The sequence below is a fragment of the Medicago truncatula genome, chromosome 3 (genome assembly GCF_003473485.1).
Source record: "Medicago truncatula cultivar Jemalong A17 chromosome 3, MtrunA17r5.0-ANR, whole genome shotgun sequence".
Lineage (NCBI taxonomy): Eukaryota > Viridiplantae > Streptophyta > Magnoliopsida > Fabales > Fabaceae > Medicago > Medicago truncatula.
This window is the reverse complement of record NC_053044.1, coordinates 26066285-26088644: the sequence shown is the minus strand read 5'-3', so window position 1 is coordinate 26088644 and position 22360 is coordinate 26066285. Positions and strand designations below refer to the sequence as shown.

Genomic DNA, 22360 nt, shown 5'->3' with positions numbered 1-22360 from the left:
AATTCTCTATCCATGCAATTAAGTTTTATATAAATATCTCAGGCTATTATGGTGGAAGGGATTTTGACAAATTTTGCAAATATGTCGGGGTTGAAAGTTAATATTAATAAATCACGAGCCTTCTTCTCAGCTACCACCAGAAGAAGTAAGATTGAATCGATGGTTGCAACAACTGGAATTCGGCAAACCATTTTGCTAGAAAAGTATCTTGGCTTCCCTATGATTCATGGGAGGTTAACTAAAAGTGACTATGAGTTTTTGATTGATAAAATTCAAAGGAGATTAGCTTCTTGGAAAAATAAGCTACTTAACAAGGCGGGTAGATTGGCACTAGCTCAGTCGGTGTTGACCTCAATTCCTAGCTATTACATGCAGATTGCTTGGTTACCATCTTCTATTTGTGAGAACATAGATAAGTATGCGCGTAGTTTTTTGTGGAAGGGGAACAAGGATAAGGGTGTACATCTTGTGGGATGGGATAAGATCACTAGGCCGTGGAAACTTGGTGGTTTGGGTATTCGAAGGGCTCGCGAATCAAATACGGCTATGTTGGGAAAGCTGGTTTGGGACATTCATTGTAACTCAAATAAGTTGTGGGTCTCTCTGCTTCGACACAAGTATGTTGGTGATAAGTTCTTTCTTGATATGCCCATAACCCATGGTTCCATTCTGTGGCAATCTATCATGAAAGCAAAGGCAGCGCTTCAAAATGCGTTCGAATATAGACTGGGAGATGGGTCTTCTTCCTTCTGGTATGCACCATGGACAAAATTTGGGAAGATGTGCGAACATGTTTTATATGTTGATATTCATGATGTCCACTTGACAATAGCGGATGTGATTCAAGATGATACTTGGGTGTTGGGTCGTTTATATACCTAACTTCCTTCTCCTATAGTTGAGGCTATCTGTGGCACCCTAGTGTGTTTGAATGGTCGGGTACAAGATGGCTTTACTTGGAAGGGTAATTTGGATGGTATTTATTCAGTCAAAGCTGGATATAAGTGGCTCATGAAGTAGAACTCAAGCGAGGATGAGGTCGGATCTTGGAAGTGGATTTGGCGTTTAGTTGCTCCTGAAAAGATTAAATTTCTATATTGGATGGTTTGTCATCATTCTGCTCCTACAAGGTCGTTGTTGCATAACAGAGGTATGCTAGACACTAATAACTGCCCGAGGTGCCTTAATAGTAGTGAAAGTATCTTGCACTGTCTTCGAGACTGTCCGTTTGTTAAGCATCTTTGGCTTGCTCTTGGATTTGACAATATTAACTTCTAGTTGGGGAATTCTCTGGTCACTTGGCTCAGACAAGGCGCGTTTAGCGCATATAATCATTTATTCTCTGCTGCTCTTTGGTGGATTTGGTGCGCTCGAAAGTCACTTTGTATGGAGAATGAGATAATTTCTATTTTTTCCTTGAAGGTAAAAATTTACAATTTGGCAGCCCTTCTTTGTTCTGTTTTCTCTCCGGCATTATCCACAGATATAGGGGTTGTTATGTGACTTGGCATCCAGAGGAGAGTATGGCCTTTGTCTTGAATGTTGTTGGCAGCAGTTTTGGAAATCCCGAAATATCTGGTTTTTGTGGCGTTCTCCGCAGGAATGATGGTAGTTGGCTATATGGGTTTGCTGGAAATGTTGGTATTTCCTTAGTCATACATGTAGAGTTGTTAGCTCTGTATTATGGATTAAAAGCAACTTGGGAAAGAGGATTTAAGGATGTGATTTGCTACTCTGACTCAACTATGGTTGTTCAGTTAGTTTCAACCATGGTGAATCCCTGGCATCATTATGCGTCAATTATTAGTAATGTGCAGGATTTATTGCAAAGGAATTGGAACGTTCAATTAAAGCATTCTGTTAGGGAGACAAATTCGTCCGCGGATTTCATTGCTAAACTAGGAGCTACAAGTTCTGATATTTGGCATGAGTTTTTGGAGCCTCTAGAGGGTTTGCTTCCGCTGCTGCAGGTTGATGCCCGACAAGAGGTATTACCGAGACTAGTTTTTAACTTTTTATTTTTCTTTTCTTTTTGTTAGCTCCTTTTCCAAAAAATATAAATAATTGAAATTGAGAAAATAGGTTTACACTAATTTCAAGGCTCAAAATCTATTTTTCAAACAAGAACCCCAATAATCCGAAAGTTATGTCATCTCGCATGCAAGTCATATCGCCTAGAGAGATTCGATAGAATCTTACGTTTCCAAAAACACTAGCTCGAATGGCGAGCCAATCTCCTTTCCAAGCGAATAAGGAAAAGTAGTAATCACACATATTTTTATGCAAAAAAGGGTTCGTTTTCAGCAGTATTGTCTCACAAGCTGGTACCGTTACCATACAAGATTTTTCAACATTTAATATCCTCAATTGCATTTGCTCAGCCGTGCCAAATTGCTTCACCAGAATCAAACAAAATAAACATCAAAAAAACTCTAAAAGTATGGATACGATGAAAAGTAAACAAAAAGTTTTAAATTTAGTACCTACATACCCCAAAAGCTCACTCTCAAAATGGTGAGACTAATCGCTCGAGTTTGATACAACTGTAATAAATGGCAAAGCTCAATCTCAAAATATTGAACACTGCTGTATTTTTAAGGCTCGATTCGAATTCAAAACTTTGATCAAATTGAAAGAGTTTTCTTATCATCTCATTAAAGGGCATAAAAACTAATTTTTTTTGTCAAATATCAATTTCTGTTTAGTTTTGTAAATAAATAAAACAAAATAAATGAAAACTTATCTCGCATTTCCGACATGGCAATTTCTTTTTAATTAAGAAACCCAAAGCCGCCATGCCATATACGTTTCTTCCCTTTCGCAATCACTAAAGTCTTCTGTTTCATTTTTAAATAGTATATTTCTAACCTAGTGGTTTTTAACATGTATTAATTGCTTAATGAACAAGGTTTCAATGATCCATTAGATGACGGTAGGATGTTTCACTCGTCATGGATTGAATAGCCAAACAAGTTATGCTTCATTCAAAACAAAATCTCAATACAAAATCCTTTCATTGGTATTCAAAATCTATTACACAGTTGACCTGAATATATTGATAAACTCCGGAGTATTTTTTTTTTTTCTTCTACTTTCGCACTGGTTTCCGACCCATCAAAGGTGCACGACTAATTCGGCTCATGCGTAGAAGTATGCGCACTAGCCTAGCGTTGTTCCTCTGAGAATCGAACCCGATATTCTCCGGATACAACTGGAGCCCAAACATCTTGGTTTGGAGTATTATTATATGTACAATTTCAAATAATTATGCATTGATTGCAATTCAAAATCATGTAATTCTACAGCATTACATCACCACAATGCAATCAGGCATTTATTCTACAAAACAAATGACATTGTATTATTTTAACGGTTGATGCTAACATGTGCCCAAATTAAGGGCACCGTTAAGAGCATCCACAATAGAGACTCTCATCTTTAAAGTCTTAAATGGGTCGCACATTGATACATCACTATTTAATAATTTTTTAATAATAGTATTTAATAGGTACTCAACCACTTCAATGGAGACCCTCTAGCAAAAGGCCTAATTGGGTCCCACCAATATTATTTATTTAATATACTATCTATTTTAATACACTTTTTAATTATTATTTTAATAAAAAGGTGATGTGGGTCTATTTAAGAATGAGGTCTTAATTTAGACCTTGCATCTTTTAAATCCCTCAATTATTTTTTCCATAATTGGGGCATCTATTAGGTACCAGGTCTTAAATATTTAAGACTCTCCCATTGTAGATGCTCTAAGGATTCTTGAAAAAAAAAGACTTAAATGCATGTTTGATCTTCCTATTTTAACTTAATAGAAATTTTAGATTTTTTATTTCCACATCAATTTTGATGATTTGTCACTCTTATTAATGATATGACATATGTGTGTTGGTTTCATATTTTCCATGTCATTTATAGTAATAAAACTAATTGATTAATTATTAAAAAGGAAGGGAATTAGATTGGGGAACCATGAACCCTAATGAGATTGATGATATATGAAGAATCAATGGGTTGATTATGTATACTCCAAGGCAAAAGGCTAACAATTACAGAAGATATGAGAGCAAGAAGAGAGTCTGATTCAATCCAAAGCTTACTCCAACACTCTTTCTTATCATAATTGATATAGTGAATTATGGCTAAAAGTTCAGTTTTGAATGCATTGTTGTGCCAATATTCACTGAAAATCATTGGACAAAAGTTTTTTTTCTTAACAAGCAAAAATGAAATATATTAACAATCTTCAACACAAGGTGTACCAAAGAGACCACAAAGAATTTACAAAGTCAGCACCAAAATACATATACAAATCACCCGATACCCAAACAAACAAGGGGACTCGACCACCACACATGAGTCTCAAATACAAAACGGGCTTTCTTAACTTGGACAAAAGTTGATCTACAATCTAGAAAGATGGATGGCTCCATAAGTTTCCATTAGATGTTTCCCCATAGAAGAACCATATGTATTTACTTTGATCCAAAATGTTAGAAGGAATCCAAAAATAAAGTTATGATGTTCGGAGGTTTTCATGGTTTAGGAAGCACTTTAAATTAACTGCTAATAGTTTGCTCAGAAGGAATGACCAGAAAATGTTGAGTTCATAAGCTTGTTACATTGTTGCACAGCTGCTAAAACCTTAGATATGACTCTAGAAGCGTAGGCCTTGCCATTCTTAAATCTGATATGCCAGATGATATGAGTAATGGCAGTAAGAATGACATCGTGAACCTGGTTACTCCAAGCATGCTTACAGGAAACAAGCGTAGAAATGAGAGAGGATCTATCAATGATATAGCCAATCATATGAGAAAACCAGACCCATATTTGAGTGGAGAAAGGACAAGTGAGCAACAAATATATATATATATATATATATATATATATGAGGAAGTCTCGTAAGCATTCTAACAGAAGCAACAATGAGATACAAAAACATAACCTCTACTCTACCCAAATAATTATCATCTTTGGGTAGCCTATTGTGACTGAATCTCCAAAACATGATTAAGTGAGAAGGATGAATGTAATTTTGCCAGATAGTTTTTCCGAGTTAACTGGATTGGCATGTTGCTTGAGATGCAAGAAAGCGAATTTATCATTAAGAGAACCATCAATATTATGTTTCCAGATCAAACAACTTATTTGGTCTTCTATCAGAATGATAACATTATCAATTTGATGAGAAATTACAGGGAAACTATGTTGCATAATTAAGAGAACCATGACACTTCCATCATTCATCATCTCTTGAGCTTTAGAATCCAAAGTTCAAGCCAAATTCCAAGGAATGTTCAACAATTGAATCAATGGTCTCCCAAACCACTCATTAGTCCAAAATCTGATATTTGCCATCAATTTAACAAAGCTTAGATCCACTATAAGTGTTAAATTGTGTCAAGTGGAACAAGGTCGTTCCTAGCTAGTATATCGCAAAACTTGCCATCTTATCTTGTTTACCGCTCCAAGGTGCTACATTTTATGTGGTGCATGAGGTCAGATTCTGTGTTGTATCACTTGGCCCGACGACGTGGTCACCTCGATGGACCATAACTTCAACCTTTATTGAGTCATCTTGCCATGTACCTAATGGGCCTTGGTGTTGGACGACCCAAATGATTATTGGATCAAGCCTTTTATCCTATTGTTCATAGTAATCAAAATTATTGGGAGATCTAAAACTAAACAAACAAACTCCAAATTGCCACCAGGACCAAGAAAACTTCCTCTCATAGGGAACATCCACCAACTAGAAGCATTACCTCATCAATCCCTAGCAAAATTAGCACAACAATATGGACCTCTTATGCATATGCGGCTTGGTGAAATTTCTTGCATAGTTGTTTCATCTCAAGAAATGGCTAAAGAGGTAATTTACAAAAATCTAGTTTAAATCCTTGCACATACCACTTTTTATTTTGATGTTTCCTTTTAGCTTCTGGAAAATATGTTCAAAATAAAATTGGTTCATGTAATATTCATTTTATTCTTTAATTGAAATGATTAAAACCAAAATATTCTTCATATTACAGAGAATAACTCTAATATGAATTTATTTTGCATGGAACAAAATAAAACAAGAAAGATCAAAAGCAAAACGTTATATCTTTGCAAGGACTAAAACGACAAAAGAATGTTTTTACCGGAACTAAAAAAAAATTATGTATTTGCTGTAATAGAAAACATGTATAAACCAATAAAGTATGTTACAGATAAATTTATGCCATATTCTCTATCAGGATATGATCATCTTAGTGCTGGAAGCCAAACCACATTCACAACTTTAGAGTGGGCAATGTCAGAATTGATTAAAAACCCTCAAGTGATGGAGAAAGCACAAGCTGAAGTAAGAAGTGTCTACAAAGAAAAAGGGTATGTCGATGAATCAAGTCTTCACAAGCTCAAATACTTGAAATCAATTATCAAAGAAACATTCCGTTTACACGCACCAAGTCCATTGCTACTTCCAAGGCAATGCAGTGAAAAATGTGAAATTAATGGATATGAAATACCTGCAAAAAGCAAGGTCATTGTTAATTCATGTTCAATATGTAGAGATTCAAGATATTGGATTGAAGCAGAGAAATTTTATCCTGAAAGATTAATTGATTGTTCAGTTGATTACAAAGGTGTGGATTTTGAGTTTATACCATTTGGTGCTGGGAGAAGGATATGTCCTGGAATAATATTTGGTATTGCTAACATAGAAATCTCGCTTGCGAATTTGCTTTTCCATTTTGATTGGAAGATGCCTAATGGGAACAATGCTGATGAACTTGACATGATTGAATCTTTTGGTTTGGCTGTTAGAAGAAAACATGATTTGTGGTTGGTTCCTACCACTTATCACTCTTAAGGAAATATTCTCAAAGAAAATTGTAATAGCAGTGTTAAAGTTCCTATTTAAGAGTTCTTTAATGGAAGAAGCTCTTGTGTTGAGTCCCTGTGAATTATACCACTGGTTGTTATTATTTGTTAAAAATACCTAAGAATGCTCTCAAAATGTAGGCATCTAATGTAATGATTTGCCTTTCTGCCATAGTTATATGTGGTTTTCAATACCTTCGATGAATTTCTTAAACAAGTTTAGAATTTACTCCATTTCCATCCTTATGTCATTTCTAAGGACATCCTAAAAGTGGTGTTTGCTTAATAAACACCAAATCTTATATGGCTCATTTGAGGGTAACGATAGGAGAGACATCATAGAATAAATTATCATATCCGATTCCGATCTTAATTTATGGTTTTGTGAGCAAGTGAGCTATGATAATCAAGGTGCAATAAGAGAAAATACATTTGTAAAACAAAATTTAATGCAAGATCAAGTTTGTGTTTGAATACAATGTTTTCTCAAATGATTACTCTCAACAAGAGAGGATATAAAAATAAGCTCATAAGTTCATAACTATTCCATGTTAACTCTCACAAAGAAAATATAAAAACTTCAATTTGGAAGTTAGGCCTATATATAACTATTCTCAACAGAGAGGATATAAAAATGAAGTATTGTTTTCAATGGCATTTCGGCTTGTGTTCATCTTGATTGATGCCAAATAGTTTCTCAATATTCTCTTAAAAAATTTCATCAACTTCAACATTTACGGAGAAGCTCCGTTTATAGTGCTTTAGAATAGATCCGTTCAAGACCTGTTGAAAGAGCCATAGATAGAGGGTCCGTTTAGTAAGACCTAAGTTAATGTGCAAAGCATAGACGCTAGCTACTTTATAGGTTGTCGTTGCACAATTTTGCACGATTTAAAAACAATCCTTCCAAACGTTTGACTGTCATGCTCAAACCTCATACGACTTTAATTTGCTTGTGGAGATTCTATCATGTATATATTTGAATTCTCCAGAAGCTATGAGGAGATCATATCACCTCCTTTGTTCTAGTGTTAGGTCTTATTTGCTTGTAACGAATTGAGCTATTTATTGACAGCTCCTTTACAATCAAATACAAGTTATTATCAGCACATTTTGAAGTTGCTTCATGGTAATCAGAGCATTTTCTTAACAGATAAATTGATCCTTTTACAGACTTGTATGTCGAATTACATTCCACCACCACCTTTCAAATAGTTCTTGTAACCATTAACAATCGTTCATCTTTCAAACTCAATGGCACAAACTATCCGACATGGAAAGTGAAATTCAATCCATTGCTCGTTGGATATGACCTTGTTAGTTACGTTGATAATACTGAGACATGTCTGTTAGGAGTTTCAGCTGCTCTTCGCACAAGAGAAAATCCAATTGCCTTTCAAGAATTGCATGTGCTCTATGACTATGAAAATTACTTAAATCCATATTAGACAAACTCATATTTCTTAATCGATACGTGTCCAACACGGATACTTCTTCTATTTTGGAGTATCCAGACTTTATTGACAATGACAGAATAGCAAATTATTACATTCACTATATATGTACAAGGAGCACAAGAGAATATGCCATCAAAGTATACCATATTCAACAAAGAAAATTAACATTATTAATAATTTTTACCGACGTTATTATCTTAACCTGAGGAATGATAAGCAGTAGGAACCAACCGTAAATCATGTTTTCTTCTAACAGCCAATCCAAAGGATTCATCCATGTCTAGGTCATCAGCGTTGTTCCCATTAGGCATCCTCCAATCAAAATGGAAAAGCAAATTTGCAAGTGAGATTTCCAAGCTTGCAATACCGGATGTCATGCCAGGACACATCCTTCTCCCAGCACCAAATGGTATAAACTGAAAATCCACACCTTTGTAATCAACTGAACTATCGATGAATCTTTCAGGAAAAAATTTCTCCGCCTCAATCCAATATCTTGAATCTCTACATATTGACCAGGCATTAACAATGACCTTGCTTTTTGCAGGTATTTCATATCCATTAATTTCACATTTTTCACTGCATTGCCTTGGAAGTAACAATGGAATCGGTGCATGTAGACGCAATGTTTCTGTAATAACTGATTTTAAGTATTTGAGTTTGTGGAGACTTGCTTCATCCACATACCCTTTTTCATTATAGACACTTCTTACTTCAGCTTGCGCTTTCTTCATTACCTGTGGATTTTTAATCAATTCTGACATTGCCCATTCTAGAGTTGTGAATGTCGTGTCGCTTCCAGCACCGAAGATATCCTAATAAACAACATGGCACAATTATTGCTAAATATCTATTTTTCATAATTACAATAATGTTTGTTGTTGAATTAACTTTGAGTTTAGTTGGGGGAATCATGTCTAGTCTAACAACAGTCAACAACCACCAAGTTTTATCTAACTAAGTCGGGTCGGATACATGAATTTAACGACACCATAGTGTTATATTAAAAAAAAATGTTTTTCTCCAACTCATTAATATGTATATTGTACTAGAGGCCAGTACAGAACCTACAACCCCCTCTCCCATGGCGGTGAAAGGCCTTCAGGCTGAAACAGACCTTGTCAGCAGTGTACCATAAGGTCGGGGTATTTTTATTATAGCTCGACAAGGAAGGATCCCCGGTACAAGATATCCCTAAGTGGTTAGAGAATCAGAGCTGCGTAGTTCTTTTTTTAAAACTGTGAAGTGGGGATGGAAGAAATTCTTCCATCATGGAGGGATGTAACCTCTTATTTATAGAGTTGGTTGTAGGAGTGGGGAGATGAGGATTAAATGAAGAGTGGAGAGCCGAAAGTGGAGGAGTTGAAGGATCATGGGGTTCCCACTACTCTAGACCGAGGTCAAAGGCACATTTGTTTCATCTAGGGACTTAGTCAAAGCGCATTGTATCTCATGACTCATCCTCGAATAAGGTTAGATGAACCAATTCTTTATGAGACGTGGCTAATGGAACTTTACCGAGACCTGCTTTCAATGTGTTCATCTCGTCCAGTGTCAAGCACTTGGCCAACTTTCTTGTCGCAATTGAACTTGGCCTTTGGGTCACCTGTAGGGTCAACTCTGCTTGCATAGGTACATAGTGTCCGATAATATTATCTTGGTGCCTATATCCTTCTTTATAGCTTCTCTTATGGTTTTTCTATATCTTCCCCTACATCTAGTGATTTAACTCCCCTCCATCTGATCTACTTTTCTTACTGCATAATTCACAGGTCTCCATGTCCAAACAACCTAAGTCTAGTTTCTACCATCTTTTTCGACTATAGGTGCTACTCAAACTCTCTCTAATATTTTCATTTCTAATCCTATCGCATATAGTGTTACCACACTTGGAACACAACATCCTCATCCATATTAAGCTTAATTTATTTTTGTGTTGGTAATTTAGTGCCCAGCACCCACATCGTCGGTATTACCGCTGTCGAATAAAAAATTTCGCTTCAAATTAACCGCTACTTTTACTTGTATGGTTTACATCGCCTTCAATTTCTCTATTGTTTTGTGTTTTACCGTGTGTGCACCTTAATGGATGTCTAAGGAGGGTTCAATTCTCACTCCCAACCTAATACTAACAATTACCAACAGTATGAACATTTTCCATTTTAAAAATATAAATATAAATACTTTAAAATAGTACTAACCGAAATTGTTGCTTTGAGAACGTTATTTGATATGGGATGCTCCAGATCACTATTGGTTTGCAGCTTCAAAAGAACATCAACTAGATCCTCCCATTTTTCTTCCTTAGCCTTTGTCTCCAGATTCTTTTTTCTATGACTTCTTACAATGTTCTCTAGTATCTTATCCGTTTCACCATGGAGCTTCTCAATTCTTTGCCTTAATCCTGTAAGAACTTGAAGAATTCTAATTGAAGGATACAAATCCGCAAGCGAAAACCCTCCAGCCACCTTTAAAACATCCTTTATAATTTTCCTATATTTTTCTTTATCTTCATCTTCAACATTTGCACCAAAAGCTGTCCTTGATGTTAACCCATATGCCAATGAATCAAGCTTCTCACTAAGATTTATAGGTGACCCTTCACTTGAATTTATATCTTTGACAAAATTTGCCAATTCTTCTTCCCTTTGTAATCTAAAAGACTCGACTCGATTTTGTGATAGTAGCTCCATAGTACAAATTTTTCTCATCTGCCTCCAATAGGAACCATGTGGAGAAAAAGTCATTCCTTTATATCCATAAGTGACTATTTCTGCTGAAAGAAGTGGAGGCCTATTTGCAAAGTTGAGATCATGTGTTTTCATTATCTCTTTTGCCATTTCTTGAGATGAAACAACTATGCAAGAAAGCTCACCAAGCTGCATATGCATTAGAGATCCATATTCTTGTGCTAATTTTGCTAGGGCTTGATGAGGTAAGGTTCCAAGTTGGTGGATATTGCCTATGAGAGGAAGTTTTCTTGGTCCTGGTGGCAGTTTGTAGGTTGTTTTCTTAGTTTTTGATCTCCAAATAAATTTGATTACCATGAACAAGAGGAAACCAAGGATAGTTGATATGAGAATATTACTAAACTCAAACCCCATGCTTACTTTGGAAATGAACTCAACTCAAGTTATTTTAAGGCTTTAGTAGAAGTTACTACATATAAGTAGATATAATATTAAACACTCCTAACAAACAAGTAATCTTATATATGCACTAGCATGATATTGAACCGTTGACCATGTGTTAAAGGGATTTGATAATCCCTCAACCATGTAAATGACGTTGGTACATTTGAATAAGTAAAGACATTGACAAATAAAAATGAAAAACAATGTTATACTTCCATTAAAAAAATACACCATGTGTTGCTTGCTTCCATTACAATTCCAATTTTTTTCTCACTATTTTTTATTGTTTTCTTCTTTTCCCTTCACATAAGTTGACTTGTGAAACCCTTGGTTAAACTCTCTTCCTATTGGTCAGTGAAGCCGACGGATTTAAATCCGCTGTTTCGACTACGGCATGGTAGAATTTTCGTTATTAAAATGCGCAGAACTAATAATATAGGAGAGACCTTGTACACATATTCACCATTGTGCCTTAGAAAATGAGGTGTACAACACAAAATTAACAAAGGCTCCAGCGCTTTTATCAGGTGCAATTTGCAACAACCCAAAACTACCCTTTTATGGCACAAAATGCAGATTTTGGTCCTAATAAAAACTAAAAAATTAGGCAAAAAAAAATTCAAATTTTAACCTGTGTTGGGAGAAATTTGAAACCAAATATTAAAATTATGGTACAGAGGAAATTTGAAATTTGATGCACTTTCTATTATCAACACTTAATTGCTTCTTTCACAATAACAATTTTTCACTCAACCTAATTAATATTATTAATACACCATTGATGGATGGAAATAAACCTACATTAAAGGAATTTTTTCCAAGACTGATTTGAAAATCAGATTTCTCAAAAACTTCCAATATGAAAACTCACATAACAGTGTCATTCTTCTTTAATGCAAGTTGTGGAGTTAGCAAGTATCATGACCATAAACCAACACTGAATTTATGTTGCTACCATTTCTTATCTGATATGTAACAAAATAAAACAATAAGAAACACATACCGTTTGTTGTTTCTTTTGCTGTCAAGATACCTTGAGAATGAATGATTCAACCCATAGCTCCTACAATTGCAATTCACAGCTTTTTTGTTATCAAATATAGACGAACATTTTGTCGGCAACTGATCAAAAGACTTACCTCATTCCTAACCTTCATCAACAACGCTATGAGCCTGCCAAGTAATATTAGAGAAAAACATAATTTAGAATCTCAATTAATGAAACACAAATAGGAATATAATTGAAGCAAGAAGAATCCTACTTAATACATATTGAGACATTTTCTCAAACAGATAGTGAGCACTCACTTTTAACAATAAAAAATTAAATCCAAAATGTAAATGAAATGCAAACCATTTATTTGAAATGTAAATTCCCTTTTTGGCAAAACATATATACTATTTTAATGGATTTCCCATTTTAATGGTGGGAGATTTTGAAAATTCAAAATCATAGCTTATGTGTCAAGAATACAATTCTTTTTTAACTAATTTTTTTTCAAATATCAAGATGACTTGTAATTCTTAAAGCATGATTGGGGAAAAATTTTGTATTTTGTAGAGATGATTTGGAAATTGAAGCTGTTTTAATTTTTTTCTTTTTAACATTGATAAATGACATGTAATGTTAAAAGCTAAAATTGGTTATGAATTGTCTACTTGATTAAGATGATTCGGCAACAATAACTTAAGAGCACGACACTTATGATTTTTTCCTATTTGTGGTTCCATATAAGATTAAGATATGTTTTAATCATTTTTTCACACATTTCCCATATTTTGTCTAGCTAATTCTCTTATTCCATCGTCTATAATGGCTATTTTAATTATTTTGGCGCAAATCGAGTCAATAAACCTGTTAGTTTGCCCCTTCCATTGTGTGGGGTTACCACATTTTCCATGTTACTTTCATTAATTTAGTGAGCAATTAGTTCTTGAGAAATGCTAAGGACAAACTCTCAAACACACTCTTTCAACACACTCCAATTTAGTTCTTTTGTGTAGAAATTTCAATCCCTTGCTTAAAAATTTATCACCTCTATTGTTCAGGATCGAGCAAATGGCTGAGCCCATTTTCAATAAAGACCCAATACAACATTGGACCATCTACTCCTCACAACACTACAGGTGGCCAATTCAAGACTGAATTAGCACGTCACCCACATGCCCAAAAAGGCCTCACTCGACGACCACGATTTGTGAGGATCCGTAACTGTCAAGCACAAGTGTGTCATTCACAAAGGTTCCTACATCTCCTTACTATATAAGGGGACTTCAATCAGTCATCAAAGGTACAATTCATTTCAACACTAACCGCACTTCCTTGCTCTTTACTGACTTAAGCGTCAGAGTGTCTGCATGCACACACTCCTCTGCCATTCCAAGAACTCACAAGCATTCAAAACCACTGCATCGGACGTCATTCATCTTATCAGGTAGGATTAGTTGCATCGTTTGTGGGAAGATAGACATCCCCTTCTTTTTTCCTAAAGAAGAAACTATACACAAATCTCAAAACACTCATTAAAATAGCTAACGGTTCTACATCTCAAATCCATAGCGAAATCCACCACCCTCAACGCGACGGTCAGACTTCGACTCCATCCCCCATCCCCCATTGAAAGCTAGAAGGAGGAGCCCAATTGCCAAATTTTGCAGCCGCGAGTTCTTCTCTGTGAGGCTCCTTCCTCGTTCTCGATATACAGGAGTTAGGTCACCAACTTTCAGGCAACCTGTTCGCCCTCCTTCACCCCAATCTAGTAAAAGAGGAAGGAGATGACCCCCGGAGAGGTACAGATCCCCTCCCTGAGCAACAATAGAAGGTCTTCAAGGTTGCCATACTTGAAAAGGCGTGCCAGACGCTCACGATCTTCATCTTACTCTGATGATCGTACAACATACGACCAGTTCACTCGAAGGATAAGGGAAGCTTGAATCCCCACTAGATTGGAGAAATCCCCCAGATGGATACCTATGATTGAACGTCAAATCCAAACGAGCATATTGGGGTTGTCCTCAACTATAGGAATGTTCGAGGATTTGTCAAGTGTAAGATGTTTGTGCTAACTTTCAGACAAGGAGCTATAACATGGTACAAGAATCTCAAGACAAAATACATCGACTCCTAGGTTGAACTTTACCAAAGTTCACTACACACTTCACATTGTCAAGGACCCAATCACAAACGGTTACTTCCCTCGAGGCCATAGTGAAAGGCAAAAACGAACCTCTTCGAGAATACATCGAAAGGTTCAACAAGAAAGCCATACAAGTACGGGGAGTGCACAAAAAGATGAAGAAGTACCTGATCAAAAAGGGGCTTCGACCAAAATTTGATATTAAGAAGGTCGTGAAGATCGACAAGGTGTTGTCCCTCGACGAATTTCTGAGGGTAGCTAAAACTTATATCAGGTACGAGGAAAAGTTGTACGCTGACAACCTAAATAAAAAAAAAAAAGGAAGGAAGATCCTCATGTTGACGCTTTCAAAAAGCCCCTCCAGGATAAGAAAAAGGAAGGCAAACCAATTCGAGAAGGAAAAGAACTTGTTGGTCGTTTTGCTGAGTACACATTCCTCGCGGTGTCGAGGGAGAAAAAACTTGCTGAGATCGTTTTCGCAAATATGAAGGAAGCGGGAATCAAGTACCCAAAGACCACTACATCGAAGGCATGTGCAGAGTAGAGCTTATAATATTGTTTCCACAAGTGTCATGGACACACAAATGACGAGTGCATTCACCTCAAGGATGCTATTGAAATCCTCATACAACGAGGAAAGTTGAGGCAATTCACCAAGAATGCCCCCACTAGAAGGGGAAACAACTGAAGCAATTGTAGAGTGTGATGACAAAAATCTAACGATTGTAATGGTAGTGGATCGACTAGAAAATTTGCCTCACTTCCCTGAAAACATCGAGGTAAGCCCTTACTCCTGCACCTGAGAACAAGTTCCATCTTCTAGTGTAATCATAGGAAGAGGGTAGGATTTTCCACGATGGGGACGATCAAAAGAAGGTTTGAAGTGCTGCTGAACATCAACCAAATGGTTGTCACCTCTGCTCGAGCTGTTGGGCGACCACCACTCACGTTTTATGATGACAAGCTACCTGGAGGAGCGCCAAACTTTGCCATTCCTCTACTCGTTTAGACATACATGAAAAACTTCGATGTTCGCAAAATTCTGATCGACACTAGCGCTTCATGTGATATCGTGTATACCAGCCTTTTCAAAACCCTCCAAGATGATAAAGAAGAATGTGAGAGACATGTGCTTGTATAGTTTATATTCCCATTCCACATCTAAAACTTTAATGAATTTAGTTTTATAATCATTAACGAAAGATGAGCAGTCCATTATAGCTTTTTGTTCACAATTATATTTGTTAATGGAGCAAACGTAGATCAAAGATTTTCGCAATTGAATATTTGTTAATGGGTACCACAACAAAAGCCAGTTAATTGAGGGCGCGCACGGCACCATTTAACATTTTGCAACCTAATCATTATGATCATTATGTCTTTATTATTGCTGTTTTCATGAAAGTGAGTTGATAGAAAAGAAGGTAGCATCTGTTTTTTTTTTTTTTTTTTTTTTGACAAAGAAGGTAGCATTTGTTGAAAATGGGGTTTGTATACTTTTTTTCATTTGTTTTGCGCATTTTAATAGTAATATATATATATATATGGGGCTGTTAACTTACACTTATCGAAAAACACTAAGGTGCAAGTTAGCAAGTTACATCCACTTATATTTTATTAAAATACCCTTTTGTTTATATTCTAATTAATTTTAAATAGAAGGGTAGTTTTGTAACTAGCTTAAGAAAATATATATTCTCCTATCAGATTTTCATGGAGTTTAGATTACTTGTTTTTATGGATTCCGATTACATTTTTTTTTTCTTTTTCGGTTGACATTTGCATGCATAAACACCATCAGTACATTAACTAGAAACAAAATAAAAATAGGGGTTAATAGTGTTTTTGACCCCTGTAATATAGTGCACTTTTGGTTTTAGCCCCTGTAAAATTTTTTTTTAAATTCCACCCTTAAAAAATGAAGATTCTTTAGGATTGGCCCCTCACCCCAATGGTCAGCAAAATCTTCTACGTGGCAGTGACGTGTCAATTTTTTTTCATGCCACGCGTGTAAATGAACGCCACGTGGCATTTGTGATTTTTTTAAAATAAAAATAAAAAAAAAACTAAAAAACGAAAAAAACTAATAAAAATACTGAAAAATAAAAAAAAAATGGAAAAATTAATAATGATTAAAAAATCTGGTAAAATAAAAAATAATGAAAAAATTATAAAAAAAATCTGGAAATATTTAAAAAAATTGTGGAAAAGATTAATATATATTGAAATTTTCGAATTTTTTTTTCCAGAATATCATATTTAAAAAAACTAAATTTTCGAAAAAAATTATGGAAAAGATTTAAATAAAACTTCTTACTTTCGAAAATAAAAATATGAATTTTTTCTAAATATATTAATTTTTAGAAAATTTTGATATATATTAATCTTTTCCAGATTTTTTTTTTTTGTTTTTCCCAAATTTTTTCATTATTTTTCTTTTTACCAGATTTTTTTAATCATTTTTTATTTTTATTAATTTTTTCAGATTTTTTTAATTTTTTCATAAAATTTCCAGGTTTTGTTTTAATTTTTTAAGATTTTTTTTTTCGTTTTTAAATTTCACATTTTTAAAAAAAAAAAATTTAAATTATAAATGATGTGACGTTTTTAAATTTCACGTTTTTTTAAAATTATATTTATATTTTTTTCATTATTTTTTATTTTACCAGATTTTTTTAATCATTATTAATTGTTCCATTTTTTTTTCAGTATTTTTATTAATTTTTAAAGTTTTTTTGTTATTTAAAAAAAATTACAAATGCCACGTGGCGTTTATTTACACGCGTGGCATGAAAAAAAATTAAAAATTTGACACGTCACTGCCACGTAGGAGATTCTGCTGACACATTGGGGTAAGGGGTCAATCCTGAAGAATCTTCATTTTTCAAGGGGGGAATCTAAAAAAAAAAATTACAGGGGCTAAAACCAAAAGTGCACTATATTACAGGGGTCAAAAACACTATTAACCCTAAAAATAGTTTATGATTAATGTCCAAAACAAAATTGATTTTTCTTGGAACATTTTATTAATTAACAAGTAACATTTTTTTTGGAACATTTTATTAATTAAGACAAGTGAAAATTGATTTTTCATAATAAAAAAAAAAAAATGCTTTCAGTGACTTTATCAAGACAAACAAAAGACAAGAAAAAGTAACCTTAATTCGACGACAACATTAGATAGAACTTGTTATACCTGAGACAATGGTTTATAGCTAAAAACGGTTAGGTGATGTTTTTGAAACTTACTAATTTACCCTTCTTTTTATAATTGATTTGGACAATGGCAAATGTGGTTTTTGTAAACAATAAGTCGGTGTAGCTTGCTAACTTGCACTTTAATGTTTTTAGGTGGCAGCCCATATATATATATATAAGATTTGCTAGAATACACCCACTAATTTTTATGTGGGAGTGTTTTAGCAAGCTACACCTTAAGGTGTATTTAACTACTTTTTAGTTATAACTTGTTAAAACACACCTTCTATAAAAAATAGAAAAAGATAGATAGACACCCTTTTCATACACTTCTTATGTACACCCTCATGTATTAGGGGTATTTGAGTAATTATACATCATATCATCATCCTTTTTCATCTCTTCTTTCAATGTTTTTGCCACGTGTCACAAATGTGTGTGGGTGTAAAAGGGTGTATGCCACCTAAGGTGGTTCATGTATAAGAGCTCCTAAAAAATAAGTGGGTGTATCCTAGCAAATGTTTATAGGAGTTGCTAACATACACCCACTTATTTTTTAGATGTGTGTTTTAGCAACATTCACTTTAAGGTGTATTTAACAATTTTTTAGTTATATCTTTGCTAAAACACACCTTAATAAAAACTAGTGGATGTATCATAACAAACTCATATATATATATATATATATATATATGCTTTTGGCCAAAAAAAAAAGAAGTAAAATATGCTCTCACTAAAATATAATATATCTCACTAGTTTTTTTTTTCTTTTCGGAAAGTAATATGCTCTCACTAGTTAACTGATATGAATTACGTGAAAGGATAAGAACAAATTATAGAAAGTGTTACGTAGTCGCAACTATTTACGTGTGATGTGATTTATAAAGAATGACAGAAAAAGAAAAAATACTACTTTAGAATCAGCAGGCAATATAGTATACAATACATTGGTGCGTTTTCTTTTAATAGAGATGACATTTTTTATCCTTTGTGCGTATGTTTCACGTTTGCTTAATATAATAGTGATATTTTCTAGGCATTTAAAAAGAATTAGTAAAATATTTATATATTTCTTGATAACATCCCTTTCTCTCTCTTTCTCTATCGTGAGGGTAGCACTTGGGTGACATTGTGGTTGGTGACATTGACCAACCACAATGTCACAAGTGACTTTCTTCTTTTTCTTTAACAAGATTTTTTGTTGTTTTGTACACTTGTAACATTGTGGTTGGTAATGTCACCAATGTCACCAACCACAATGTCACCCAAGTATTATCCCTATCGTGAGCCGTGATCAAAACCTAAGTTTCATCTCCTTCATTTATTAAGTAGGGGTGATCTAGAGTTAATTTTTGTCCCAAAATCACCCTTCTAACTTGTTTTTCTTTCCCTTTTATTAGAATAAGTGATTTTCACACCTATTTCGTTTTTTTATTTTGTGATTTCGTCTTCTTAGTGCGACGTTGGTTTGTTCGTCATCTTTGTACGGCGTTGTTTGTCTTTCTTGTTTCGTTCAGATATTTGTATGGTTCATATTGTCATATGAGTTTTGATCCAGTGCAGATCTAATCAATGACTTTGGCGTTGTTCACGTTGCAAGTCCGAATACATGGGTATTCCGAGAGACTTAAATATAGTCATATCCCTAGATTTTTGAACTTTGTTAATTTATGCTATTAACATAGTTGTTGTGTGTTTGTTCGCAGATTCATCCTTTTTGTTTTTAGTGAATTAACATTATATCGATGTACTTTGCCTTTGTGAATTCAGATCAAAACTAAAATGAATACACTTTGATGTGTGGAGCAAGAGTCAGAGGCAACCCATAACCAAATAGATCACAATCAATAACAACAGTTGTTATACCCTGTTTTTGGACCTAAAAATACTGGGCCCAATTTCATTTCAAACTTTGTCAATTATCAAATTTCAACTGTACAGTTCAATTTGTCTCTGCCTCGCAGTATTTTCAATCACAATTTTACCTATGTTTTTTCTTGCATAAAACCTTTCAAAATGTCTTTACTTGTCTTGTAAGTCATTCAAAAGTGTCTCTGAATCATTGCATTGCTTTTTCTACAGTTTATTTCAAAATTTGCAAAAAGTCATACAGAAGGGTGTTTTGGTCATTTCCTGCAGTGGGATCCATTTTCATTCTTGTAACTGTCTCTGAGTCTTTTCAAATTGATTCTTTTTACATTTCACCAGTAAACCTTGTTAAAATCATTTCAAACTTGCATCTGAGTCAGTGTCAAGTCGACTTGAGTCTGTTTAGGTCGTTTTTTAACCTTAGGGGCATTTTGGTCATTTCACACAAAATTTTGGCATAGGGAGGTTACTTTGAAGTACCTCATTTAGGCCATTGGTTCGTTTTAGTCCGTTTGTTGGTTTTATTTAGGTTCACTTTACGTTTGGTCAAGATTACAAATTTTAATTCATTTTATTTTTACTTTGCATTGTAGTCCCTTAATTTTGTTAAAATTGCATTTAAGTCCAAATTGTCCAATTTTTTATATTTTGAGTTCTGTTTTTAAAATTGCAGTCCAGTTCCATATTTTACAAAATTGCAGGGAGGTCCTCAAAGTCCAAAATTACAAGGCAGCGCCCAAATCACAAGCCCAATGCCACGTGGCAGCTCCTCATTGGTCCAGTCACTCACACCTCAGCTATAAATACTGTTCACAGTGCCACATAACCCAGTAACCACGCGCCACTTCACCATAGAGAAAACAGAATCAATTTTCCTCTCCCGAATTCAGTTAGATCAAAAAACAGATTCATCAAGAACACAAAAAGATCTCAAAAACCCTAGAATTTCCAGAATCACAAAAATCACCAAAATCCTTTGAAGTTTTCGCAATTCTCAGAAGATTCATCAAAGAATCGTCATCATCGAATTGTCCTTTTCGCAATACGAGTGCGAATCCATTGCTGGACTCAAGCACGATCACGAAAAGCGCGAATCGGAGAAGAAGAGGAAAAAACGCAAAAACAGCGCAAGCAACCGAAGCCAGTGCGAAACAACGCAAGCAACGGAAGCCATTACGGAAACAACGCAAGCAACAGAAGCAAGCACGAACGTGTCGTGAGCAAGAAGAAGAAGAAAGCAGTGGATTCGAACGCAACAAGCCAAGCCAAACCAAGAATCACGTTCGTGAGCCAAAAGCAACAAAGAGGTAATCCTTTTCACTTCTTTCTCTCTTTCCTTTTTCCGTTTTTGTTCCAAAGTTTCTTCGAAGTTTAAACTCAGATCTACTCCGATTCAAACCTTTTTTGAAAAATCTAAGCTCGGATTCGAGAAGTACGTAAAAAAGGATGTTTAAAAACGTAAAAAATTTTTGAATCGGAGAAGTTTCGAACTCCGGCGCGGAGGCGCCACCGCCGTCCGCCGCGCCGGAAAAGCCATGCCAACCGGAGAAGATGATCGGAAAGTTAGAGAGAAGGTGGAGCTTCTCTCTCTAAAGGAGAGAAGAAAGAGAAAGAGGAGTAACAAATGAAAAAAACCGGATTCCATAGGTATATATAGAGATTTGAACCGGTCCGGTTTATTTTCGGTTTTACTCTCTCATTCTCAGCCTTCAGATCAATCTAACGCTCCCTGATGCTCCGGATTTTCTTGTTGTGGTTTGGGCCTTTCATTTTCGTTTTTGCTTCTTTTTCTGCTATTTGCACCTTTTTTTCTTTGCTGTTTGAACCCCTGCATGCTTAAATTTTCTTAATAAAATTCCTAAAAAAATTATCACATGTTTTTTGATGCATTTTCATGCCTTTGTGATACTTTTCAATAGTTTTAAAAAATGATAAAAAATGCATGTGATATTTTTCGTTTAATTAGGTATTTTGATACAAATTTGTGCATCTTTTAGTAGTACCTTTTCTCAAAAGATGATGGCATATGTTGTGAATGATTAATAGGCAATTTTATGATAAATTTGTTGCTGATCCTATGTGTGGCTTGCTGCTTGTGAATATGAATCTTATTTTTTTTTCTTCTTTTCTTGTCTTGCAATTAGTATGTGTTTTAATAATAAATAAGGTGCAAAATGTCTTAAAAATGTGCCATGAGTTTTAGCTTGAATATGTCCTATTAATTCTCACCTTATGGCACAAAGCAAGACTTCTAAAAATTTGCCATAATGAAGGGATCATAGGTCATACACATGCTAGAACTTTATGGCCACTTTCATGCACATTTTGTCACTTTGTTAGGTTCTTTGATGTCTTTCCTCTTAACACTTTTTTTGTGCACTTCCCTTATTCTATGCTTTATTTTACTAATCATCTCACTTCTTTTGTTCCATTCATTTCATGAGCATTTTTCCATTTCACCACTATCTCCCCCACTTCCTTTAGCTTAGTTTTTTTTGCAAGTTCTAATTCATTTGGTGATGTAATTTGTTATCATTGGTTTGTAGCTTGGCAAAGGGGCCATAGAATGTATTTAGGCAATTTTTGTAATATGGACTATGGACACTATGACGCACCGACACGCACACACTCACCCTAGATGTATGCATAGGATTGTATGGTTAGATAAGCGCTTAGGTTT

At 34.8% G+C, this 22360-nt stretch overlaps 2 protein-coding genes across 2 annotated transcripts; one reads left to right on the top strand and one right to left on the bottom strand.

Moving 5' to 3' along the window:
- The first annotated feature begins 6166 nt into the window (after positions 1–6166).
- LOC11425273 (cytochrome P450 71D10) lies at positions 6167–7583 on the top strand. The gene has a single exon (XM_039831215.1). The coding sequence runs from the start codon at positions 6203–6205 to the stop codon at positions 6872–6874; it is 672 nt and encodes a 223-aa protein (XP_039687149.1). The 5' UTR covers positions 6167–6202; the 3' UTR covers positions 6875–7583.
- Positions 7584–8008: 425 nt separating this feature from the next.
- Positions 8009–11961, bottom strand: LOC11421756 (desmethyl-deoxy-podophyllotoxin synthase). The gene is made up of 2 exons (XM_003600271.4): positions 10544–11961; positions 8009–9157 (listed from the first exon to the last, which is right to left on the bottom strand). The coding sequence occupies exons 1-2, from the start codon at positions 11444–11446 to the stop codon at positions 8540–8542; spliced, it is 1521 nt and encodes a 506-aa protein (XP_003600319.1). The 5' UTR covers positions 11447–11961; the 3' UTR covers positions 8009–8539.
- Between the last annotated feature and the right edge of the window lie 10399 nt (positions 11962–22360).